Source organism: Ranitomeya imitator, chromosome 1 (assembly GCF_032444005.1).
Source record: "Ranitomeya imitator isolate aRanImi1 chromosome 1, aRanImi1.pri, whole genome shotgun sequence".
Taxonomy (NCBI): Eukaryota; Metazoa; Chordata; class Amphibia; order Anura; family Dendrobatidae; genus Ranitomeya; species Ranitomeya imitator.
The window spans coordinates 645,508,930-645,536,362 of NC_091282.1; the positions used below are offsets into that span (position 1 = coordinate 645,508,930).

Genomic DNA, 27,433 nt, shown 5'->3' on the forward strand with positions numbered 1-27,433 from the left:
AACGAGCGGAGGTTAGAGCGAGCCCAGTGTAGGCAGAGGTTTCGGCTGGCTCCTACCTTCGCCAAACCTCTGGAATCTCCGGTCCTGGTTCCTGAGTCACATGAGGCCAGGGAAGTGTCACAAGCAGGATCTAAGTCCCGGACCGCTTGTGCACTCAAGGTCTGTCATGTTTGCCAGCAGTCAGGACATCTAGCCACCAGATGTTCTCAGCGGTCGAGGAAACGTCAGCGTCTAGTGGTAGTAGGTGGAGGTACACTAGACATGGTGACGTTTGCCTCTAAATTGTCCTTTAAGGGGACAATTACTATAGGCTCATTCTCCCACTCGGTAGAGCTCTGCGTGGATTCTGGGGCGGAGGGCAATTTTATGTCTTCTGCCTTCGCCCAACGTCACGCAATACCCCTGGTTATGCTAGCTCAACCAGTAACGGTACGAGTGGTGAATGGGTCGACACTGCCCTCACAGATAACACACCAGACCATCCCTTTTACTCTGTCCATGTCGCCATCTCATCAGGAGATTATATCTCTGCTCGTCATTCCTGAGGGAATTGATGAGGTCCTGTTGGGAATACCTTGGCTATGGTACCACTCTCCTCATATCGAGTGGTCCTCTGGCAGAATCCTGGGATGGGGCGAATCTTGTGGGGGTAGGTGTCAGAGGGAGTGCGTTCAGGTTGCTACTACAGAGGTACCCGCAGATCTTTCCTCTCTCCCCAAGCAGTATTGGTCTTATGCAGACGTGTTCTCCAAAAAGGCGGCGGAGATCCTTCCGCCCCATCGCCCCTATGACTGTCCTATTGATCTCTTGCCTGGTGCTGAGCCTCCCCGGGGTCGAGTCTATCCGCTATCTCTCCCGGAGACGGAGGCCATGTCACAGTACATCCAGGAAAATCTGGCAAGAGGATTCATTAGGAAGTCAGTGTCACCTGCTGGGGCAGGGTTCTTCTTCGTGCAGAAGAAGAATGGGGAACTACGTCCATGCATAGACTACAGGGGTCTTAACGCCATCACCGTTAAAAATAAGTATCCTTTGCCCTTGATATCTGAGCTCTTCGATAGGCTTCGGGGAGCAAGGGTATTTACTAAACTAGATCTGCGGGGTGCTTACAATCTGATTCGCATCCGTGAGGGGGACGAATGGAAGACGGCTTTTAACACCAGGGATGGGCACTATGAATATCTGGTGATGCCCTTCGGGCTCTGTAATGCCCCAGCCGTTTTCCAAGACTTTGTGAACGATATCTTCCGGGATATGCTTTCCACCTCGGTCGTAGTCTATCTGGATGATATTCTCATCTACTCTCCAGATATTGACTCCCACCGGAGAGATGTTTGCAAAGTCTTCGACCTCCTACGGGCAAACTCCCTCTATGCCAAGTTGGAGAAGTGTATGTTTGAGCAGGAGTCCTTACCTTTCCTAGGCTACATCATCTCTGCCCAGGGATTGGCTATGGATCCTGCCAAACTACAGGCTGTGATGGACTGGCAGGAACCCCATTCTCTTAAAGCGGTGCAGCGCTTTATGGGGTTCATTAATTATTATCGCCAGTTCATTCCACACTTCTCAACTTTGGTAGCTCCCTTGGTTGCCCTCACCAAGAAGGGGGCGAATCCCAAATTGTGGTCTGAGGAGGTCTCCAAGGCCTTTAACTCTATAAAGTCACACTTCGCTAGCGCTCCCATCCTACATCGCCCCGATGTTGATAAGCCATTTATCATGGAGGTGGATGCCTCTTCTGTTGGTGCTGGAGCAGTCCTCTTCCAAAAGGATGCTCAAGGTCGGAAGCATCCTTGCTTCTTTTTCTCCAAGACCTTCTCACCAGCAGAGAGGAATTATTCCATCGGGGACAGGGAGTTGCTAGCCATGAAGTTGGCTTTCTCAGAGTGGAGACATCTCTTGGAGGGAGCACGTTTTCCCTTCCAAGTCTTCACAGACCATAAAAATTTGGTGTACCTGCAGACAGCCCAGTGGTTGAATTCTCGCCAGGCCAGATGGTCCTTATTTTTCTCCCGGTTTCATTTCACCCTCCATTTTTTTTCTGGGGAGAAGAACATTCGGGCCGACGCTCTCTCTCGCTCCGTTGTGTCATCTGCGGAGGAGGAGGAGGAGCCTCGGCTTATTGTCCCCACCGAGAGCTTGAGAACTGTGGCCCCGGTTTCGCTAGAGTCTGTGCCTCCGGGCAAGACTTTTGTTCCATCCAGTTTGCGATTGGAGGTTCTCTCTTGGGCACACTCGTCCAGGGTGGGTGGACATTTTGGTACCAAAAGGACATCTGAGTTAATGGCGAGGACATACTGGTGGCCGCATATGGCTCGTGATGTCGCAGAGTATGTTCGGGCGTGTGTCTCTTGCGCCAAGAACAAGACTCCTCGGCAACGGCCAGCTGGTTTGCTTTATCCTCTGCCGGTGGCGGACAGGCCCTGGGAGATGGTCGGGATGGACTTTGTGGTGGGCTTACCCAAGTCTCGTAACTGCACCATTATCTGGGTGATCACCGACCATTTTTCCAAAATGGTGCACTTGGTGCCTCTTCCACGGCTACCTTCTGCACGGGCGTTGGCTGTCTTGTTCGTCAAGCATATCTTTCGCCTACACGGTATGCCAGACAAAATTGTTAGTGACCGGGGTCCCCAGTTTGCGTCTCGATTCTGGAGAGAGCTTTGTCGTCTACTCAGTATTGAGTTGAATCTCTCTTCGGCATATCATCCCGAGACGAATGGGTTGGTAGAGAGGGCCAACCAGACCTTGGTCACATATTTACAACATTTTGTTTCTGCCAGGCAGGATGACTGGGCATCCTTGCTACCGTGGGCAGAGTTTGCACTTAACAATGCCGTAGCCGACTCCACCAGTCAGACTCCATTCCTCCTAAATTACGGCCAGCATCCGCGTGTCCCTGTGCCCATGCCTGTGTCCTCTGCTGACTCCAGGGTGGCAGACTGGGCTGTGGAGGCACGGGACATTTGGGACCGCACGCAGGATGCCATTCGGGCCTCCAAGGAGAGAATGAGGTCCTCCGCCGATGTTCATCGGCGCCCCGCTCTGACCTTTGCTCCAGGCGACTTGGTGTGGCTCTCCGCCCGTAACATAAGGCTGCGAGTTGAGTCCACTAAGTTTGCTCCTCGCTACTTGGGTCCCTTCAAGGTTCTCGAACGGGTTAATCCTATGGTCTACCGTTTGGCTCTTCCTCCACGCTTGGGTATCACCGACACCTTTCATGTGTCCCTCTTGAAACCCGTATACATGTCCCGGTTTTCTGAGTCATCTGCCGGGACATCGGGTTCGTCTACGGACGATTACGAGGTGAACGCTTGGGGTGTAAGGTGGTACGCGGCAAAAAGTTCTATCTGGTGGATTGGAAGGGTTATGGCCCAGAGGACAGGTGATGGGAGCCTGCTGAAAACATTCGGGCCCCACAGCTCATTGCTGCCTTCGAGCGTAGTGAGGCCCAAGGAGGGGAGGGCCCTAGGAGGGGGGGTAATGTTAGGTCTCGAGTTCCCGCTTCTGCACAGGGGGAATCTCGAGCCATCTCCGCTGCGGTCTCCCATTCTTATCCAGCCGCAGTGGAGTCTGCTCAGCAGGGACGTCGGTCCCAGCGTCTTGCTCAGTCTCACTCTGTACAGAGAGTTACTGCTGCTTCTTCAGCTTCTGCCATTAAAGCCAGTGCTGGTCAGCAGCGAGCGGACTTCTCTGGGACTAAGTCCTTGTCTGCACACACTGAGCATGCCCAGGGCAAGATCTCCCGTTGGAGATCGAGGGTCATGTGCTCAGGCCCTGCAGCACATTCCATTGGTCCTCTTGGCAGGTCTTGGAAGGGCAAAGTTTCTGTGGCCACTTCCTGTGCTGCAACTATATAAACTGCGCATGACCGCACGGCCATGCGCTAGTGTACATTTGCATACGTGTGTTTGTTGTGAGTGCAAGTCGTCCTTGGATACCCCTTCCCTATTGAATGTCTGTTCGCGGAAGGTGTATGGTTGCTATCTAGCGCCCGACTTATCCTACAGCACGTATCACACATTACAGCGCCCAGTTGCTGTGACCGCCAGTACGGCGCCATGCACTTCCTCTGTGCTTTCCTTACCCAAGCCTGGGTGGAAAGTGGCGTTCGTCAGTGCGGCACCGCATGCACTCTTGTGCCCTAATATTGTTATTTAGCTTCTTTACACACCCAGTTGCGGTGTTGTGCCAGCAAGGGTCTAATCGGACTTCAATCCTGGTCGGGGTTGAGTTCGCTAACTACTTGCTCGCGCTCTATGTGCGGTACCGCGATCCTGGATCGCTTCCTTCACGCTGGGTGAAGTTTAACCCACGTGTGTATATTTATGAGTACCGCCATATAGTCCATCGTTACTTGGCAGCAGGTTCCATCTCTGCACGGTGGACCCCGGGCTGCGAACGCACCATACTCTATCTGTCTTATTATTTGGTGCGTTCCGCTAGCCCTAACAGGGTGTACATAATAAAAACAAGTACAATAATCTTAAACAATACAAGTCATAACTGGTACAGGAGGAGAGAGGACCCTGCCCGCGAGGGCTCACAATCTACAAGGGATGGGTGAGGATACAGTAGGTGAGGGTAGAGCTGGTCGTGCAGTGGTTTGGTCGATCGGTGGTTACTGCAGGTTGTAGGCTTGTCGGAAGAGGTTGGTCTTCAGGTTCTTTTTGAAGGTTTTGATGGTAGGCGAGAGTCTGATGTGTTGTGGTAGAGGGTTGCAGAGTAGGGGTGATACGCGAGAGAAATCTTGTATACGATTGTGGGAAGAGGAGATAAGAGGGGAGTTATTGTGAATTCTGCTTTTGGGTTCCCCCCAGTGGTTGTAGGTGGGAATGCAGTTGTCTCTGAGTCGCAGTCCTGGCCAGGTGTTTCTGCTGATTGCAGTTCTGACTGGGATATTTAGGTGAGCAGGATTCATTAGTCCTTGCCAGTTGTCAATGTTTCTTGGGAAGTGTTGGATCACTTTCTGGCTTCTCCTGCTTAGCTGCCAATTCAGCAAAGATAAGTGTCTGTTTCTTTTTCTGTGGCACACATGCAGTGTGCTTATATTCTGTGCTATTCATTTGTTTTTCTCTTGTCCAGCTTAGACTGTGTCAATGTTTTCTCAGTCTTGTTGGATTCTCTGGAGTTGCAGATATACGCTCCCCATCTTTAGTTAGATGGTGGAGTTTTTGTATTTTCTTCTGTGGATATTTTTGGAAGGATTTTTAATACTGACCGCTTAGTATCCTGTCCTATCCTTTCCTATTTAGCTATTGTGGCCTCATTTGCTAAATCCTGTTTTCTGCCTGCGTGTGTCTTTTCCTCTACTACTCACAGTCATTATTTGTGTGGGGCTGTCTATTCTTTGGGGTTCTGTTCTGAGGCAAGGTAGAATTCCTATTTCCATCTATAGGGGTATTTAGTCCTCCGGCTGTGTCGAGGTGTCTAGGTTTTGTTAGGCACACCCCACGGCTACTTCTAGTTGCTGTGTTAAGATCAGAGTTTGCGGTCAGTATAGTTACCACCTACTCCAGTGAAAGTTTTCATGCTGCTCCAAGGTCACCTGATCATAACAGGGAGTAGAGAAGGAGATCTTGTGAGGATCGGAGGTCGCGTGTAGGTAAGTACCGGGAGATGAGGTCACAGATGTATGGAGGAGACAGGTTGTGGATGGCTTTGTACGTCATGGTTAGGGTTTTGTAGTGGAGTCTCTGGGCAATGGGGAGCCAGTGAAGGGATTGACAGAGGGGAGAGGCCGGGGAATAGCGGGGGGACAGGTGGATTAGTCGGGCAGCAGAGTTTAGAATAGATTGTAGGGGTGCGAGAGTGTTAGAGGGCAGAGCCAGCGTCAGCACCCGGCATACCTGGGCAAGTGCCGGGGCCCTGGCGAGACAGGGGGGCCCATTCAGGGCCGGCGTTAGGGGCAGGCAGCTGCCAGTGCCTAGGGCCCCGCCCCCCCCAGGGGCCCTCAGCTAACGGCACATCACGCAGCTGCTATGGGGATCCTGTGAGGCAGGGGGGCCCGCCTGTCACAAGCTCCAACTCCCCCGTCGCCACTTTGAACTTTAGGCTGGAGTCACACATGCGAGAAACACGTCCGTGTCTCGCATGTGAAATCCAAGCTCTGGCGCCGGCACTTCAGAGCGGAGCGTGCGGCTCCATGTGTTGCTATGCGGCCGCACGCTCCGCTCCACAGTGCCGGCGCCAGAGCTTGCTTTTCACATGCGAGACACGGACGTGTTTCTTGCATGTGTGACTCCGGCCTTACCGGCTGCTCCCGGTAAAGTTCAAAGCAAGTGATGGAGTAGAGAGCGTCACCTGACGCTCCCTCTCCCATCATTACCCACTCTGCCTCTTACACTGCCACTGCGGGTGCGCGATGACATTATCGCGCACTCTCTATGTGTCAGGCATTGCAGCGGCAGCCGCCGAGACCGGAGCGGGGAGGGAGCAGCGCCGCGCGGGAACTTTGAGAGGTGAGGAGTGTGTTTTTTGTTTTTTTTTAGCTATAAGTGAGTACTGGACTATGGGGCCATTCTTGGGGGGAAGGGAGCTATGCTGTATAATACATGTCTGTGCTATATACTACACGGCTGTTCTATATAATACTTGGCTGTTCTATATACTACATGGCTGTGCTATATACTACGTGGTCCGCATTATATACTACGTGGGCTGTTATGTCACTGTTCTACGTGGGCCGTGTTATATAATATGTGGCAGTGCTATATACTATATGGACTGTTTTATGCTACGTGGGCTGTGCTATATACTACATGCCTGTTCTATATACTACGTGGGCTGTGTTATATAATATGTGGCTGTGCTTTATACCAGGGGTGTCAAACTGCATTCCTCGAGGGCCGCAAACCATGTGTGTTTTCAAGATTTCCTTAGCATTGCATAACGTGCTGTAATCATGATGTGTGTAGGTGATTACATTATCACCTGTGCAGTACAAGGAAATCCTGAAAACATGACCTGTTTGCAGCCCTTGAGGAATGCAGTTTGACACCCCTGCTTTATACTATATGGACTGTTATATGCTACGTGGGCTGTGCTATATACTACATGGCTGTTCTATATACTACATGGGCTGTGTTATATAATATGTGGCTGTGCTATATACTATATGGGCTGTTATATGCTATGTGGGCTGTTCTATATACTACATGGCTGTTCTATATACTATATGGGCTATGTTATATAAGTGGAAGTGCTGTATACTATATGGGCTGTTATATGCTACGTGAACTGTGCTATATACTATATGGCTGTGTTTTATGCTATGTGGCTGTGCTATATACTAGGTGGGCTGTGTTATATGCGATCATGAATCGTGGTATGTGTTAAAGGGGGGCCCACTGAGACTCTAGCCCGGGGCCCTCAAAAACCTGGAGCCGGCCCTGTTAGAGGGGAGGCCACAGAGCAGGAGGTTGCAGTAGTCAAGGCGAGAGATGATGAGGGCATGGACTAGGGTTTTTGCAGATTCATGGTTTAGGAATCAACGGATTCGTGAAATATTTTTGAGTTGAAGTCGGCAGGAAGTGGAAAGGGCTTGGATATGTGGTTTGAAGGAGAGATCAGCGTCAAGGATTACCCCAAGGCAGCGAGCTTGTGAGACTGGGGAGAGTGGGCAGCCATTTACTGTAATGGATAGGTTCGCTGAGGGGGTCGCATGAGATGGGGGAAAGATGATGAATTCTGTTTTGTCCATGTTAAGTTTGAGAAATCTAGTGGAGAAGAAGGATGAAATAGTGGACAGACATTGAGGGATTCTGGTTAGTAGGGAGGTGATATCTGGTCCAGAGATGTAGATCAGTGTGTCATCAGCATAGAGGTGATACTGAAAGCCATGAGATTCTATGAGCTGTCAGTCTACAAGAGTGGCAAAAAAGATCCTGAACCTATGTTGAAGTTTAGGAATTCATATTCTTAATGGCTAAGGAAGACTCCCTAAGAAGATACACATTAAACTCCCATGTAGGAAGGAGTGTAGTAGACTTATAGATATGGACATGGTAAATATCTACGGCTTCATAGTCACCCACAAATGCACCTGATCACAGTCAACTTCTCCTATGCATGAAATCTACAAAGAAACCATTGGCACAAAAGCCTCAACAGAGCAGTCTCTTCAACCTGCCTCCATCCTATAAATGGTGCAAGACATCAGCAATAAAATATCAAGAGGTTCCCAGCAGACCCAGAATACAGGAGATGCTCCACCTACAACTACGAGTACAAGCCTAACCCAGACGGAGTAAACCAAGCTACAAAAAAACACAATGATATATTCTACACCATTGCCGAACTGTCCGACCTTAAAAAAGTCAACTATAGAAGGCCAAAAGAAAAACAGACCAATGGTTGGTTTGACAGAGACTATAAAGCCAAACGGAAGACCCTGAGAACAGCCTCAAACAAGAAACACAGAGACCCCAACCATCCGGGCCTGAGGGATGCCTATGACACCATACAAAGTCAATACAAAACCACCCTCAAGAGGAAGAAGCAGAATTACATCTCCACGAAACTTAACCAACTCCAAGATGCCCTCTAAGAAAACTCCTTCTAGGAACTATTGAACAACATGGGCACAAAAATCAAGAAAACAACATCCATATGCAAAATGGCAATATCTGGCTTCAGTACTTTAGAGACCTCTACAAAAACATCCCGAAGGAAGAACTAAACCAAGAACAGAAAAACATAACAGAAAAACGAAAAGCAATGGAGGAAAAACTCAAACATTTCCAAAACCCACTGGATACACCAATCACACTACAGGAAGTTAGAGAGAGAATCTCTTCCATAAGGTGTAGACAAGCCATTGGCCTGAATGGAATCCCACCAGAAATGCTGAAATACAGCTCACCGGAAATACAGGAAGCAATGGTTAAACTGTTCAATATTGTGCTGAGTGCTGGCTACTTCCCTCGTACCTGGAATCAAGGCAGGGCCGGCTCCAGGTTTTCATGGGCCCTGGGCGAAAGAGTCCCGGTGGGCCCCTTTAACACATACCACAATTCATAATGCACCAGAGAAATATAGGTATAGTACAATGCCAAAGATTTCACTTACTTCTTACATTACATGAGTGATATCTATTGTACATTTTACATTAGCTCAGAAACCGGACAGTATAGTCCTCTATACAGAATAATGAGCCCCATATATTGCTCCAAACAGAATAATAAGCCCCATATATTGCCCCATACAGTATAATGGCCCCATATAGTGCTCCATACAGTATAATTGGCACCACATAGTCCTCTATACAGAATAAAGAGCCTCATATATTGCTCCAAACAGAATAATGAGCCCAATATTATGCTCCATATAGAATAATGAGCCTCATATAATGCTCCATACAGTATAATGGGCACCACAGAGTGCTCCATACATAATGAGCCGCATATATTGCTCCATATGGAATTGACCCCATATAATGCTCCATACAGTATAGTGAGCCACATATAATTCTCCATACAGTATATGATGGGCCCCATCTATTGCTCCATATATAATGGGCCTCATATAATACTCCATACAGTATATGATTGGCCCCATACAGTATACTGAGTCCCATATATTGCTCCATACAGAATGGGCCCCATATAATACTCCTTACAGAATGGGTCCCATATAATTCTCCAAAAATAATTGGTCCCATAAGATGCTCCATGTATAATGGGCCCCATATAATGCTCCATATATAATTAGTCCCATAAGATGCTTCATATATTATTGGCCCCATATACTGCTCCATATGTAATTGTCCCCATATACTGCTCCATATATTATTGGCCCCATATACTGCTCCATATTAAATTGGCCCCATATAATGCTCCCTATAGATTTGGCTTCATAAGATGCTAACTATATTATTGGCACCATAAGATACTCCATATAGAATTAACTCCATATAATGCTCCATATATGGGCCCCTTCTGATGGTCCCCATATATTGCTCCAAATATATGAAAAAAAAAAAATACTCACCTCTCGTTGCTTGTCGCTGCCCTGCTCTGGACTCCTCACCGTCAGCGTCTTCCTGCTCTCTGTGCTGTGACTGCTCAGGCAGAGGGTGCGCACTGGTGACGTCATCACGCCCTCTGACCTGAACGTCACAGTTACAGGATGGAAGACGCTGCAGCGCTGGGACCGGGAGAGGTAAGTATCGCAAGTGCCGGGCCCCGGAGCAGGTGGGGGTCCACTCGTGGGGACTGGCACTATAGCGCGCCAGTGTCCCCGACGGTGAGTGGGCCCCCTACCTGCTCAGGGCCCCAGCACTTGCCCGGGTGCTGACGCCAGCCCTGACTCAAGGCCTCATCTCACCCATTCACAAGAGTGGGAACAGGTACGACCCTGCCAACTACAGGGGAATATGTGTCAGCAGCAACCTGGGGAAACTGATCAACAGCATCCTGAACAAAAGGATCCTTAATTTCCTCACGGAGCATAAAGTCCTCAGCAAATTTCAAGCAGGGTTCATGCCAAACCACGGCATGACCGACCACATCTACACCCTGCACAGCCTCATTCAGAGCAATGTCAACAACACAAAGCACAGGAAGATGTACGCTTGTTTTGTGGATTTTAGAAAGGATTTTGACTCAGTGTGGCACCCGGGGCTGTTACTGAAACTGCTAGAGAGTGGAATAGGATGTCATCAATAGCTCCTATACCGAGAACCGCTGCAGCGTGAGCATGAACGGTAGAAGAATGGCTGATTTCCAGCAGAACCACGGAGTCAGACAGGGCTGCACCCTAAGCCCCACGCTTTTCCATATTTACATCATTAAGCTGGCCACCACTTTGGAATCTTCCACGGCACCAGGTCTCACACTCCATGACACCCAGGTGAAATTTTTGCTATATGCAGATGACCTACTGCGATTGTCACCAACTCAGAAAGGTCTCCAAGAAAACCTGAAAATCTTGGAGAAATTCAGCTCCACATGGGCACTATCAATCAATGCAAAGAAAACCAACATCATGGTGTTCCAGAAGAGAAAGCCAAGACCGAACCAGCACCTTCCATTTGTGCTAAACAACTGCGTTCTTGCAGAAACAAACAAATGCACCTACCTGGGCCTGGAAATTCACCAGTCAGGAAGCTTCAAACAAGCCATAGAGACCCTGAAAGACAAGGCCTGCAAAACCTTCTTTGCCATCCAAAGGAAACTCTACCATCTGAAACTGCCAGTGAGGGTCTGGCTAAAAATCTTCGATGCCATAATCACCCCAATCCTCCTGTACGGCAGTGAAGTCTGGAGCCCTCACACATACCCAGAATGGTCAAAGTGGGATTCCAGTCCAACAGAAATATTCCACCTGGAATTCTGTAAGCACCTTCTTCAAGTCCAACAGAACACCACCAACAGTGCCTGTCGGACTGAGCTGGGCAGATTCCCACTGCATCTAGCAGTTCTGAAGAGGGCGCTGTCCTTCCATGCTCACCTACAGAGTAGCCACCCAAGCTCCCATCACCATAAAGCCATAATACATATAGATGGTCCCCACAAACCAGGACCCCTAAAACAGCTCACTCAAACCCAACCTGGCCGAACCATCAACCAAAACAACCTGACAAAAGCCACAATCAGGAACATGGTAGACGAGGAGCAGGAGAGGTGTGTCAGTGACTAGAGGAACGAGATCAGCAGCTCACAGAAACTGACCATGTACCAGAGTCTACAGAGAGACTACAGACTGGCTCCATATCTGGAGAAACTCTCGGACCCCAGAGCCCGCCAGATCCTGAGCCGGTATAGACTCAGTGCCCACAATCTTGCCATCGAGGTAAGCCAGCACAGACCAGGGAGGATTGACTGACTGTGCCTACACTGTGACCTGGAGGTCCTGGAGGATGAGACCCACTTCTTGCTACACTGCATCAAATACTCAGCAGTGAGAGATACTCACTTCAGGAGAATATTCGATCTCTTCCCGGATTTCAGCTCAATGAAGGAGGAAGAAAAAACACATGCTGCTGGGAGAAGAAGAGCAGCGCAGTATGTGAGTGCGTGCCATAGGCTGCGAGAAAGACAACCATGATATGCCATGGACTTCCTTAGTCCCCACCCTGTAACCCATTCATTGTCCCAACAGTCCCCATCCATTATCCCTACAGTGCCTACTCCCTGTTCCCTACTGTACACGTGCTTTTGCAAAACTAATGTTTATTTGGTCCTGCCAATAAAGCTTCTTTGAATTGAATTGAATATACCTACTACTCCTATGCCTACTATTAGTATACCTACTACTCCTATGCCTACTATTAGTATACCTACTACTCCTATGCCTACTATTAGTATATCTACTACTCTTATGCCTACTATTAGTATATGAGTCGGCCTCCAGGTTTCGGTCTTAAAGGGGATGTCACGGTGGCTGCGACCCGGTCCGTGCCCTGGGCGCTCAATTAAATGGGAACGGTCTTTTAAGGGGTATTGTGAAAGTGTATTTTCGTGATGCCACCTGTGGTTCTTGGTCAGTAGGGACCGACGCCGCTTAAAGGGATCCTCTGGGTTGATGGTATGGAGGCTGGATGGTGACGCCTCTCACAGGTGAAGCGGGGTTCCCAGGGCTCCCAAGGTATACGGCAAGGATGATACGTCGCCAGTAAATAACAAAGGACTCAGTGTTGCAGTCTTTACCAGGTTTACTGTTGGTAGCAGGCCACCGTCCAGGGCATCGGCAACAGGTACAGAAGGGGTCCAGGCAGCCGGAAACAAGAAGTCCCCTTGGCAGGTCAGGTTGGGAGCCTTCCTCTATGCGCTGGGTTTCTGGTACCTTGCTACCAGAAGTTTGCTGGCAAAGTACTCCTTTCTCTCTCCTGTCCTGGGACAGAACCTGCATGGTGGGGTCTTGGGGTCTTTTACTTGGTGACTCTAGGCTTTAACTGCTGCTTTGCCTCAGGTATGGTATGGGCAATATCCTTATAGTCCTGTGCCCTCTGGCTCTGTTGTGGCCCTTGCAGTAATTCACAGCCTCGGGCTCCCGGTGCCCGGTTTCTGCACACTGGCTCCTAGGAAGCCCTATTGCAGTCTCCCTGAGCTTTTAATCTCTCCTCTGCTCCTTTCACTGTCTGCTCCAGACTAAGCTGAACCGACTCCTCCCACAGAGCAGGATCTTTATTCAGGGTAGCTACCGTAAAACAGGGTTAAGAGCTCCCCCTCCTGGCCTGGAGTAAGAAGGTGTTGTGTGTGAGATTACCTGCCGAAAGGATCCCTCTTGTTTCCAGGCATAGCACTACCCTCCCCGAGAGGAAGGCAGCACTAGGAAGGCAGCACTACTGTGGTACCCGGATTCCTGGGGTGCCGCATTACTACCCCCCCCCCCATTAAATCCAGTACTCCTGGACTGGGAAGAGGAAACATAAACATCAGGTTACAAAGGTGCAAACATTTTGAAATACATTTGAACGGGTTAATAATTTTTTCTTCCCTTATGGGAGGCACTTTTGGCTTGAACGTTGCAAATAAACATTTTATAAATGTACAACTGGTCTTATACCAGGGTGTCCTTGTTCATATAAAACAGTACCGATGCAAGAGATCCGTTATAAACCCCCAACGTAGGCTTGGGTGGGCTACAAGGCATATCCAGACCTGGTGTTCGCCACGCCAGACGGTTTTAGCTTCAGGTCTGAAGAAACAAGGTCCTACCCACGCCGGCAAAGTGGGCAGAACCAGTGTGCACCTAGAGGGTGCCAACTATGTACAATGAAAGTTTTTGGGTAATTCACTGTCCATTACCCTATTATCCATCTTTAAACCTGTAAACATCATAAACAAACATTTTTAAAACAGGTAACAGCAATTATTGACATCTTTAGTCCCTGAAACAAGCTGGTGTTTGACCTCTAGTACTACGGATTGACTTATGCAGTACAGGGATTGATAGTGACCTGACAGGATTCACTATTCTCACTACCACTGGTGTAGTGCACTCTCTTATGGCTACACTTCTGGTGAGTCTACGTAACACAGGTATGCTAGACCTTCTGGGACTATTTCTACTCACTGTGGGCATGACAGATTCACTGATAGCGGAGGGTGGATTCTCTGGTTCCGCTGCTGGGGTGACGTTTGCTGCTTAAGCCCGCTGGTGTGAAGTCTCTTCTGTTTCAGTACAGTTCTGAGTCACTTCTTCTGGTATTTCCAACTGGGGAAAAGTCAAGACAGGCACCAGTATGGCTTGATGTACTTGAGTCCAAGACTGGGGAAAATCTCCAAGAACAGTATGGATTCTCTTTTCCTCTTCTTCCATAAGTTGAAAAGTACCTTGGTCTCTTTCTTTGTCTCTCAATTCATCAGGGCATACTTTAAGGTGATCTCTTGATACCATGGTCGAAGTTTCTCCTCCGTCTTATAAGGCACACTTTTGTATTGTCAAAGTTTGAGGGTAAGATGGTATATGGTTCTGCTTCCCACTGGTCATCAAGTTTGTGCATTCTCCTTTTACGCTTTGGCACTTGTTCACCTGGTGACAAGGGAATTGCAGTTTCTTTCTGGTTTTTGTCTTGCCTGAGACAAGCTTCTTTCTACACACTCTTGTACTTGGCGGTATTTTTGTTGTCACTCATTATCCCAATCTGCATCTGGTGATGTTGCTTCTGGTGTGAGGACTCCTATTTCAAGATCAACATGTAATTTGCTAGATCTTCCTCTCATCAGGTAGGCTGGAGTGCAGTTGGTGGAATTCACTGGGATGTGATTGTACAATTCTACCAAAGTATAGTAACTTCTCTGGCCATAAGTTTCTTTCATGCAAATGCAAAGTTTTTAACAGATCGATTACCACCTGGTTCATCTTTTCACACATACCGTTGATTTGTGGGTGATATAGTGTTGTTCTTATCTTTTTGCATCCATACAGGTTGAAGAACTCCTGGATCACTTCCGCTTCAAAGGCTGGGCCTTGGTGGGTTAGTACCTTCTCAGGATAACCATGTGGTCGACAAAAGTGTTGTTGGAAGGCTTTGGCTGCCGTCTTCCCTGTCTGGTCCTTGACAGGTACGACTACTAGGAATCTGGAGTAATGATCCACTATGGTCAAAGTATAGACATAGCCTGACCAGCTTGGAGTTAGCTTCACGTGGTCTAAGACCACCAGTTCAAGCGGCTGTTTGGTGACTATGGTCACAGTCCTTTCTGCGCAGGTTGCAAGGGCCACACTCTCGGCACCACTTTTCAATCGCATTTCTAATGCCAATCCAATAGAACCTTCCACGGAGTAGGATCTCTAACTTTTCCATCGGAAGTGTCCTGCTCCATCGTGGTACGCTTCCAGAACCATTGGCACATCTTATCTTGGGACCACTATCTGCCAGACCAACTCGTGAGTGCGTGGGTTGATATTCCACTGGCACAGCTTACCGTCATAGATAAACAATTTGCCCTCTCCTTCCACAGCTGTTGAGTCTCTTGTGGAGCATCTGGACCAGGGTGTGAATCGGCATGTGTCAGCAGCTCTTTTACCAGATGGACTGCTGGGTCACTATCCTGCGTCTCTGCCGATCCATGGTGGGGCAATGGGTTCAGCGTGTCTTCTTCCTTGTTATTGTGCTTGTTCCTCACATAATGGGAATACTGAGTCGCTCCGGGGCGATGGAAGGCTGGCAACTCTATCTCTTCAAGTGCCTCTGGATCCTCTTTCACCTCTGGTAAGTTGGGCATCCTGGACAGCTCATCGGCATTTGCATTCTTGTGCCCTGCACGGTACTTGATGGTGAATTAATACTTGAACAACCAGGCCATCCATCGCTGCTCCAGGCACCTAGTTTTGCCGTCTCCAGGTGTATCGGCGGATTGTTGTCCGTGAAAACTGTGAATCTTGCTGAGGCCAGGTAGTGTTTGAAGCGCTCGGTTATCGCCCAGACTATGGCGAGGAACTCCAGCTTGAAGGAACTGTAATTTTCAGGGTTCCTTTCAGTGGGATGAGGCTTCCTGCTGTCGTAGGAAATTACTCTTTCTTTGCCTTTCTGCACCTGGGACAACACTGCTCCCAGTACCACATTGCTGCCGTCTGTGTACAGCACAAACGGTTGGTCATATTCAGGGTAGTCCAGTACCTCATCTTCCGTGAGAGCCAACTTCAACTGAGTGAAGGATCCTTCCAGCCTGTCGCTCCACCCAAACGGAGGATCCTTGCTCCTGGTCTTTTTGGATTGGCTCAGTAACCGGTCTTGCTGTGGTGTGGCTATCTTAGGCCTCTTTCACACTTCAGTTGTTTGGCGTCAGTCACTACCGACATAGTGACGGATTGACGGATCCGTCACAATTGTTGAGAAAACGGTTCTAACGGATCCGTTTTTTTGACAGATCCGTTACTTGGGGGTTGTCTGGGAAAAGTATCTACTTTTCGGAGCATGCGCAATTGAAAAAACGGATTGGGGCGACGGATCCACCGAAAAAATGTTTGCGGCGGATCCGTCGCCCATAGGCGGCCATTCTATGGAATGGCGGATGCGACGGATCCGTCGCGATCCGCCATTTCAGCGTTGACAAAAAACGTTTCAATGTCCGTCTATTTTCAGAAAACGTCCGCCAAATTTCGACGGATCCGTCGCATAGCGGATGGAACGGACGACCGTCCGTCACAATCCGTCGCTAATGCAAGTCTATGGGAAAATAACGGATCTGTCAAAAAAAATTGACGGATCCGTTATTTGAGGAAAATGGCGGTTTTAGACTGACGCCAAACAACTGAAGTGTGAAAGAGGCCTTAGTGAAGTCTTTGATAAACCTTCGGTAGTAGCCTACCAACCCGAGGAACTGCCGGACTTCGTGGATGTTGCTGGGTTTTGGCCAGTCCCTGATCACGGTGACCTTGTCAGGGTCTGGTGCCACTCCTTCGGCGCTTACTACATGGTACAGGTATTATACTTTGGGTTTTAACAGATGAGACTTAGATGGCTTTACCTTCAGTCAAAAGTTAGACAGAGCTTCAAACACCTCGGCCAGGTGTTTCAGGTGGTCTTCATGTGTCTTGGAGAAGACGATGACATCATCCAGGTACAACAGGATGATTTCAAAATTCTTGTGCCCGAGACAGCACTCCATCGTTCTCTGGAATGTTCCTGGTGCCTTGCACAGTCCGAACGGCATGTAATTAAATTCAGAGAGACCCATCGGTGTCGTGAAGGTCGTCTTCTCCTTATCCGCCACTGTTACGGGAACCTGCCAATACCCACTAGTGATATCTAAGGTGGAAAAGTACTTAGCAGATTTTAAAGCAGCTAACGACTCTTCAATTCTGGGCAACGGGTATGCATCCTTATGTGTAATGCGGTTTATCTGCCTGTAATCAACGCACATCCTCATTGTACCATCCTTTTTCCTGACGAGAACGAATGGAGCTGCCCAGGGGCTTCAACTATCTCTGATTACCCCAGCCTCCTTCATTTCTCATAACATACTCTTAGCACACTTGTAGTGAGCTGGTGGTACAGGCTGGTACCTATCTTTAATGGGCAGATGATTTCCCGTGGGGATATGATGTTGAACCCCTTTTACCTGCCCAAAATCTAGTGGGTGTTTGCTGAATACCCGCTCATACTCATGGACCACCCGGTAAGCCCCTTGTTTTTGGTGTGGTGGGGTAGAGTCTGTGCCCACGTGTAATTTCTGACACCAATCCTCCATTTGTCCTGCAGAGCCATTGTCCTCCACCTGGTTGGACGGGACCAAGGGTTCTGTTGCCTGTATTGCATTATTATTATTAACAGTGAACAGTTTAGCAAGTTTGGCATATCTGGGTAAGTGGACCTCTTTCTCTCCACAGTTAAGGACTCATACAGGTACCCTCCCCTTGCGGACATCAACCACCCCTCTGGCTGTCAGGATTGTGGGCCTACTGTCTGAATGCACAGGTTCTACCAGGGCATGGTAGTCTCTACCTCTGAGGCCTATTGCTGCCCGACACCATATTAACATTTCACTCCTGGGGGTATTGCAATAAGGATCGGGTCACTCACTGTGACACGTCCAACTTCTCCACCAGACAATTCTACCTGTTGTCTCTGCACCAGGGCTCTGATTTCCTTTTGCAGGACTCTCTGCTCACTGGAACCAGCAGTTTCGGCCACCTGTTGTAACAAGACAATAACCACTGCAAGACAATTTTCAATGACATTAGTACCTAAGCTCATCATGGGGTTACATTCACGTCGATCAATATCAACAATCACCATTCCTTGGGCCTTCAATTCTACCCGCCCAACCTTAATGGTGACCTCCTTGTACCCAACCTGCGGCAAAGGCTGACCATTACTGGCCACTATTGTCAAATCACTATCTGGGCCACGGGTAATGTCTGAGTCAGCCCAATAACGTTTATAGAGAATGTAAGGCATAGTTGTAACCTGAGAGCCGGTGTCCAAAAAAGTGTTCATCGGGGTGCCGTCGATCACAATGGGAAGGACTGGTCGTCCTCCGACGTACTTGGCTCTCCAGCTTTGTGGGCCTGGTCGTCCTATTCCTGGGGGTTGGCCCTCTGCCTCAGGGGTCACTCGTTTAAATGACAGTACCTTGCGATGTGTCCTGCCTGGTTGCAGCAGCGGCAGATGAGTCGTCCGTTCTGATGATGGCGGTCGTTGTCTCTTCCTCTGGTCGGTGGGATCCTCTTCTGTCTTTGCCAGGGGACGTCCTCCGATCTGGAAGCCAGCTTGATCTTCTCCGTTGGGGGTTCCTGTAGGGACTGCATGGTCCTGGCTAGTGCAGCTTTGCTTTTAGTCAGTACCTGGAGGCGCAGTCCTGCAGAGGAGTCATCATCCAGGATCTGTGTGTGGGCCTCAAAGGGGACCTGAGGATATGATACCAACTCCTGGTGGTACGTGAGGGCTGGACGCCTAGGGGGCACTGTGCGGCTGGGCTGAGGTTCATGCAGCACCTGGGTGGCCCTGTCCTTAAATTGTGCAAAGTCCAGGTCAGTGTTTTGCAAGGCCAAGATGCGTAGCTGAGACCTGTGGGTGTTGGACAGGAGCCCTTCAATGAACTATTCCTTTAAGAGTTTATTCCTGTCCTGTATGCTGTTAGGGTCCACCTGTTTTATGGCCCATAGTGCCTCTTGCAGATTAAGGGCATAGTCCCGTATGCTATCTTGTGCTCTTTGCTTACACCCGAAAAACTTCATTTTGATTTCTACAGCAGTGAGGGTTTTAAGTTTGGCAAAGATCTGCTGCGCAGTTCCTTTTTCCGTATCTGGCCAGGATTTTATCTCTCTTAGGGCCGCGCCAATCAGTTAGCCAGTTAAGATGCTGACCTTTTGAGGGGATATACCTCAAATAGGCTGCAGAGCTTAGCCTTAAAGGGAACCTGTCACCCTCAAAATGGAAGATGAGCTAAGCCGACCGGCATCAGGGGATTATCTACAGCATTCTGGAATGCTGTAGATAATCCCCCGATGTATCCTGAAAGATGAGAAAAAGGGTTATATTATACTCACCCAGGGGCGATCCCGCTGCGGTCCAGTCCGATGGGCGTCACGGTCTGGTCCGGGGCCTCCCATCTTCATAGGATGACGTCCTCTTCTTGTCTTCATGCTGTGGCTCCGGCGCAGGCGTACTTTGTCTGCCCTGTCGAAGGTAGAGCAAAGCACTGCAGTGCGCAGGCGCCGGGCCTCTCTGAACTTTCCCGGCACCTGCCCACTGGAGTACTTTGCTCTGCCCTCAACAGGGCAGACAAAGTACGCCTGCGCCGGAGCCACAGCCACAGCATGAAGACAAGAAGAAGACGTCATCGTAAGAAGATAGGAGGCCCCGGACCGGACCGCTACACCCATCGGACCTGGACCTCAGCGGGACCGCCCCTGGGTGAGTATAATCTAACCTCTTTTTTTCATCTTTCAGGATACATCAGGGGCTTATCTACAGGATTTCAGAATGCTGTAGATAAGCCCCTGATGCCGGTGGGCTTAGCTCATCTTCCATTTTGGGGGTGACAGGTTCCCTTTAAAGTCACATAATGTATTAGGACTCCCGGAATATTGTGGCAGCCAGGCCTCTCCAGGAATATATGGCATGGACAGCGGCATTATGGGAGCTGTAGCTGCGGCGGGGTCCATCCGGCTTATTGGAGCTGCGGGCCCTGCGGGGCCTGGGGTACTATGGGGCCTGCGGCTTCATCCACCGCGGGGCCTGGGGGTATCACTGGGCCTGCGGGTGTGACCGCCACCAATCCTCCTTCCGGGTCAGACATGGCTTTTCCCCTTTGCTAACCTTGCAGAAGCCGGCGTCTCTCCTCCGTATTTTGTCGTATTTTAAGTGAGGTTTGGTGGGCGAGCTATACCCTCTTTTCGGGTATATAATCCCCATCCTCCCCCTTCACTTCAAAGACCCATAGAAGAGCAACAGAGCGCGATATGGCCGTCGTCTTTGCACCCTCCAGCTCCCCACCTGCCTGGATTTCCTACTACTCCTATACGTACTCTTAGTATATCTACTACTCCTACGGCTACTATTAGTATACCTACTACTTCTATGCCTACTATTGGTATACCTACTCCTCCTATACCTATTACTCTTATGCCTACTATTAGTATACCTACTACTCCTATGGCTACTATTAGTCTACCTATTACTCCTGGGCTTACTATTGGTATACCTAGTACTCTTATGAATACTGTTAGTATACCTACTACTCTAATGCCTATTATTAGTATACCTACTCCTCCTATGCCTACTTTTAATATATCTACTACTCCTATGCCTACTCTTAGTATATCTACTACTCCTATGGCTACTATTAGTATACCTACTACTCCTATGACTACTATTAGTATACTCACTACTCCTATGTCTCCTATACGTGGTTTTTTTTTTGCTTTGTTTTTTTTATTTTTTATAAAAATGTTATCAAATTCACCGCATAGCAAAGTGTCATGAGTGTCCATATTATGCCCTATGGTTAACAGCACCATCCGTTCTCTTTAAAATATAGAGTGAAGTGCGTCAATACCATCGTGGAAAATCATACCGTTTGTATTGGCACCATGTTCAGAGCAAAACTAATAAAATGCTTGTGTTTTTGTTTTTTTTATTTAATCATGACAGGCATGTCCTCAAAACAATACAGCAATCCACAAACTTGTCCTCAAAGTAGACCACCAGCCCCTGAACCAGTATCAGAACAAACACATGAAACCACCCACACATTGTACTCCACAGTCCAGAAACCTGAGGTATGTGGGGTATATTAATTCATATGGTGCTGTAAAAAAAAAAAAAAACATTTTTGACCCCCTTGAGATCTACCATTAACTCACATGGATCATTGGTTTCACCAAAATATGGTATTGTAGAAATTGATGATGGAAAAAGAATTGGGATTAATGTTCATACTCTATGGCACCTTGGCGATGGCAATGCCAACTTTTTTGAGCAGCTCTTGAATGCTGGCATACTAGACAGCTATTGTTATTGCTAGGCCCCCATGATATCATGAGGCTTACTTAATTGCCCCTATCATGGGCACCTCTTGTGATTACTAGGCCCCCTTTACATCATGACATCACATGACTTCTTGATTCCTGAAACTTTAGGGGCCTCTTGTGTTTACCAGGCCTCTGCAATGACATGACATAACATGAGGCCTTCTTGAATTCTAGAATCCTAGACACCTCTTATGATTACTAGGCCTCTGTGATTTCATGACATCGTATGTGGTCTAGTCGATCTCAGGCGACGTTATGATGTCATGGGCGAGGGAACTAGTAATCAGAAAAGGCGCCAAGGATGCCGACATTCAAGTGTTGGCCATAGAGGCTCGAATGCCGGTATCATGGGCATTTATGTAAATTTCTGGCCACTGCAATGTCATGATGTTGCGGGAGGGCAGGTATTCATAACAGAAAACTAGGATGCCGGCATTTAAGTAGGCCTCATGAGACCTCATGGCGTTATAAGGGCTTAATAGTTACAAGAGAAGTCTATTATGCCAGCATTCGGGTGCCAACCAGAATCTTTGAATGCCTCCATCCTGGGAACCTCTTGTGATTACTAGGCCACCTTGACATAATGATATCATATGAGGCTTACTCGAATTCTGGCATCCTCGGCACCTATTGTGATTACTAGGCTTCCACAACGTCATGACATCACATGAGGCCAACTCAAATGCCAACCTCCAGGGCACCTCTTGTGATTACTAGGCCTCCACGATTACATGACATTGCATGAGGTCTAGTTTGGATCTCATGCAATGTTATGATGTCACGGGCCTGGTCCCAGAAATCAGTAGAGGTGCCTAAAATACCAACATTTGAGTGCTGAACAAGGAGGTCCAAATTTTGGCATCCTCAGCACTTCTAGTGAACTTTAGCCACAGCAACATCATGATGTTCTTGGGGCCTTTTACCACAAAAGGGACTAAGGATGCCAGCATGAGACGTCATGGCATTATAATGGTCTAGTAATCACAAGAGACGTCCGTTATGCCAGCATTCAAGTGCCAACCAAAGAAGTTTGAAGTCTGGGATCTGGAAGCCTCTGGTGAATACTAGGCCTCATGTGATGCTATAACGTCACGGATGGAGCTTAATAATCATAAGAGCTGCCAAGGATGACAACATTCAAGGGTACGCCACGGAGGCTCAAATGTCGGCATCCTGTGCATTTCTTGCGATTTCTAGCCCATTACAACGTCATGATGTCACAAGGCCTGGTAATCACAACAAAGAACTAGGATGCTGGCATCCAACTAAGCCTCATGAGACGTCATGATATTATAAGGGCCTAATAATCAGAAGAAAACATTCATGATGCCAGCAATTGAGTGCTAACCAAGGAACTTCAAATGCTGACATATGGGTGCCTCTTGTGATTACTAAGCCCACTTGATGTCATGACATCACATGATGATTACTCAAATGCTGTGAGCTTGATCACCTCTTTTGATTGCTAGGCCTCCCGACTTCATGACATTGCATGAAGTCCAGTCTTTAACATCTCATGTGACGTTGTGATGTCATGGGTTGGGCCTTTTAATCACTAGATGCAACCAGAATGCTGGCATTCGAGTCATTGCTAAAGGGTGTTCGAATGCTGCAACATCATGATATCGCTGGGGCCTTTCAATCACAACAGGGACCTAGAATGCTGGCATGAGACTTTATGGCATTATAAGGGCCTGGTAATCACAAGAGACATCCATTATGCTGGCATTTGAGTAAACCTCATGTGATGCCATAAGGTCGATAGGCCTAGTAGTCACAAGAGGCATCCAGTATTTGCGTATACAACTGCAAGCCAAGGAAGTTTGAATACCGGCATCCAGGGTGCCTCTTGGGATTACCAGGCCCTCGCAACATCATCATATCACTTTAGACCTAGTCACTAGGCTAAGAAAGCTCACACTACCTTAATGTTGATGTTGACAACACCCTTCAAATATTTTGCTCCACTACAGTATTGGAAAATGTCAGACAGAATAGAGATAAAGGCTTGTCCCACCTTGGATATTTATGTCCCTTAGATGGGAGTCACACCTCTTTGACATGCACCTACATAGAATATGAGGAAAGGAAGAGATGGCTGCCTATGCGGCAAAGAAAGTAGCCAAGAAGGGTGGCAGCAAAACAAGTGCAACTGTCCTTATATCTTCATCTTGGTTTCTCTGTTTTTCTTACATTTTTAAGAATCGAAGTGCATACGCTATTGAATCCAATAGTCAGCCTTTTTCATCAGTGTATGAGCTGGCCGGTCCTTGCAGAGATGATGCTCAATCACAGAATATAAGCAATGAGGAGACCAGAGTGTGTAAGTAAAATGATGCCCTGTTATTATATAACGGTGACCATGTGTCATGCCATCCCCAGTGTAACTACCAGTCCAGCACAAGCTACACTGTGCAGACAGGAAGTCAAGCAATGACTTCCTGTAAAGTACAGGATGCAATCCATTCTGGAAGTAGTGTTAGTTACATCATTACATAGGTTTAAAAAAGACCTAGGTCCATCAAGATCAACTTTACTCCACCAATTATAAATGATCTATCATTAGTTGGCAATTAGTACGAGCAGGAACAATGTAATGAGGCTCTTCCCCCTTTGAAAAAATGCATCATGGGCAATGTAAAAGGCAACCAGATGGTAGACGGCCCAAATAACAACTAAAACAGATGATTTGATAAATCCTAAAATTCTGGTTGTATTCAACCACCACTAGGGGAGCCCACTAGTGATGAGCGAGTATACTCGTTGCTCAGGTTTTCCCAAGCACGCTCGGGTGGTCTCCCGAGTATTTGTAAGTGCTCGGAGATTTAGTTTTTGTCAATGCAGCTGCATGATTTACGGCTGTTAGACAGCCTGTGTACATGTGGGGGTTGCCTGGTTGCTAGGGAATCCCCACATGAATTCAATCTGTCTAGCAGCCGCAAATCATGCAGCTGCCGTCAACAAAAACGAAATCTCCGAGCACTCACAACTACGCAGAAACCACCCGAGCGTGCTTGGAAAAACCCGAGCAACGAGTATTTTCACTCATCATTAGTCATTACATTCGAATCCAGAAGAATGACAATTATCTATACCAGGGCTCTCACAGACACTTTTTAGAATGACTGTCCGCTCTATCCATTTTCAATGAACTGGATCCCAACATGCAGTCAAATCCATATTTCCATGCAGCATATATGATCTCATCCGAGACAGTTTTATAAGTCCCCACATTACTGATACAGTGATGTTATTCACTTGGGGAATATTATTTTCCGTACTGAAAGAACTGACGGAGGCGGCTTCAAAGCGTCGCTTCAGGAAATAAGACATCAGCCACATCCTCTGATTTTCAAAACACGTCTCCTACTACAATACAACCTGCATAATACAGCGCGTAGGTGAATGGCTCCACCGGCGCAACTACCAGTATCTGAGCGATTGTCTCCATTGCTGGCAGGGGAGGAATCACCGGACGCATGCAGCAGAATAGTTCCCATTTGTTTTCTTTGAATGTCAGTGAAGTCCTGTACTATTCTCAAATTCCTTGGTAATGTACACTGAGCAGCCATAACATTAAAACCACAGAAAGGTGAAGAGAATAACATTGTCAGGTGACAATGGCGTCTGTATGGGATGGGATATATTATGCAGAGAATGATCGGTCAGTTCTTGTTGGAAATGGGAAAATCAGTAAATGTAAGGATCTGGGATGGCCAAAATGTGATGTTTAAACAACTGGGTCAGTGATCTACAAAATAACGGGTCTTTTGGAGTGTTCCTGGTATACAGCAATCTTGTCAGGTGTTCCTGGTATATGGCAGGTCTTGTGGGGTGTTCCTGGTATATGATGGTCTTGTAAGATATTCCTGGTATACAGCAGGTCTTGTGGGGTGTTCCTGGTATATGATGGTCTTGTCAGGTGTTCCTGGTATGCAGCAGATCTTGTGGGGTGTTCCTGGTGTATGGCAGTCTTGTAAGATGTTCCTGGTATACTCCATGTCTTGTGGGGTGTTCGTGGTATATGGCGGTCTTGTAAGTTTGGAAGATGTTCCTAGTATACAGCAGGTCTTGTGGGGTGTTCCTGGTATATGATGGTCTTATAAAGTGTTCATGGTATACGGCAGATCTTGTGGGAGGTTTTCAATATACGGAGAGTCTTGTGGGGTGTTGTTGGTATATGGTGCTATTGTAAGGTGTTCCTGGTATAGAGCAAGTCTTGTGGGATGTTCCTGGTATACAGCAGGTCTTGTGGGGTGTTCATGGTATATGGCAGGTCTTGTGGGGTGTTCCTGATATATGGCAGGTCATGTCGGATGCTCTTGTTATATGGCAGGTATGGGGTGTTCCCTGTACACTGCAGGACTTGTAAGTTGTTTCTGGTATACCTGAGTGCTTGTGGGTTCTTCCTGGGATACAGCAGGTCATGTGAGTTGTTTCCGTTATACAGCAGGTCTTGTGGGGCATTATTGGTATGCAGCAGGTCTTGTGGGGTGTTCCCAGTATACGGAAGGTCTTGTGGGGTGTTCCCGGTATACGGCAGGTCTTCTGGGGTGCTCCTGGTTTATCACGGGTCTTGTGGGGTGTTCCCAGTATACATTTGTTAGTACAGTGGGTACTGAAAGTATTCAAACCCCTTTACATTTTTTCACTCTGTTTCATTGCAGCCATTTGGTACCGTATATACTCGAGTATAAGCCGAGATTTTCAGCCCAAATTTTTGGGCTGAAAGTGCCCCCCTCGGCTTATACTCGAGTCACGGTAGCGGTGGGGTCGGCAGGTGAGGGGCTGAGGGCGCTGGGGTATACTTACCTAGTCCCAGCGATCCTCGCGCTGTCCCTGCCTTCCTCCCCGTCTTCGGCGCTGCAGTTTCTTCCTCTCTTCAGCGGTCACGTGGGACCGCTCATTACAGAAATGAATAAGCGGCTCCACCTCCCATAGGGGCGGAGCCGCTTATTCATTTCTCTAATCAGCGGTGCCGGTGACAGCTGATAGAGAAAGAAGCTGCGGCACCGAAGACAGGAGGGGACAGCGCGAGGATCGCCAGGACTAGGTAAGTATAGCATATTCACCTGTCCTCGTTCCAGCCGCCGGGCGCCGATCCATCTTCCCGGCCGGCGCCTCCATCTTCCCGGCGTCTCTGCTCTCTGACTGTTCAGGCAGAGGGCGCGATGACGCATATAGTGTGCGCGGCGCCCTCTGCCTGATCAGTCAGAGCAGAGACGCCGGGAAGATGGAGGCGCCGGAACGAGACGCCGGGAGCTGCAATCAAGGGAGGTGAGTATGTGTTTTTTTTTCTTTATTGCGGCAGCGGCGGCACAAATTTATGTGGAACATCTATGGGGCACAGTGAACGGTGCAGAGCACCGTATATGGCACAGCACAGCTATGGGGTACAGTGAACGGTGCAGAGCACCGTATATGGCACAGCACAGCTATGGGGCACAGTGAACGGTGCAGGGCACCGTATATGGCACAGCACAGCTATGGGGCACAGTGAACGGTGCAGAGCACCGTATATGGCACAGCACAGCTATGGGGCACAGTGAACGGTGCAGAGCACCGTATATGGCACAGCACAGCTATGGGGCACAGTGAACGGTGCAGAGCACCGTATATGGCACAGCACAGCTATGGGGCACAGTGAACGGTGCAGAGCACCGTATATGGCACAGCACAGCTATGGGGCACAGTGAACGGTGCAGAGCACCGTATATGGCACAGCACAGCTATGGGGCACAGTGAACGGTGCAGAGCACCGTATATGGCACAGCACAGCTATGGGGCACAGTGAACGGTGCAGAGCACCGTATATGGCACAGCACAGCTATGGGGCACAGTGAACGGTGCAGAGCACCGTATATGGCACAGCACAGCTATGGGGCACAGTGAACGGTGCAGAGCACCGTATATGGCACAGCACAGCTATGTATGGGGCACAGTGAACGGTGCAGAGCACCGTATATGGCACAGCACAGCTATGGGGCACAGTGAACGGTGCAGA

At 48.4% G+C, this 27,433-nt stretch overlaps 1 protein-coding gene across 1 annotated transcript in view; it reads left to right on the forward strand.

Moving 5' to 3' along the window:
* Positions 1 to 27,433, forward strand: part of LOC138657992 (signaling lymphocytic activation molecule-like) — a 42,290-nt gene that overhangs the window by 12,437 nt on the left and 2,420 nt on the right. Inside the window, exons 5-6 of the mRNA XM_069745575.1 lie at positions 21,050 to 21,177; positions 23,632 to 23,752. Coding sequence (XP_069601676.1) covers positions 21,050 to 21,177; positions 23,632 to 23,752 — 249 coding nt within the window. The remainder of the gene's footprint in view (positions 1 to 21,049; positions 21,178 to 23,631; positions 23,753 to 27,433) is intronic.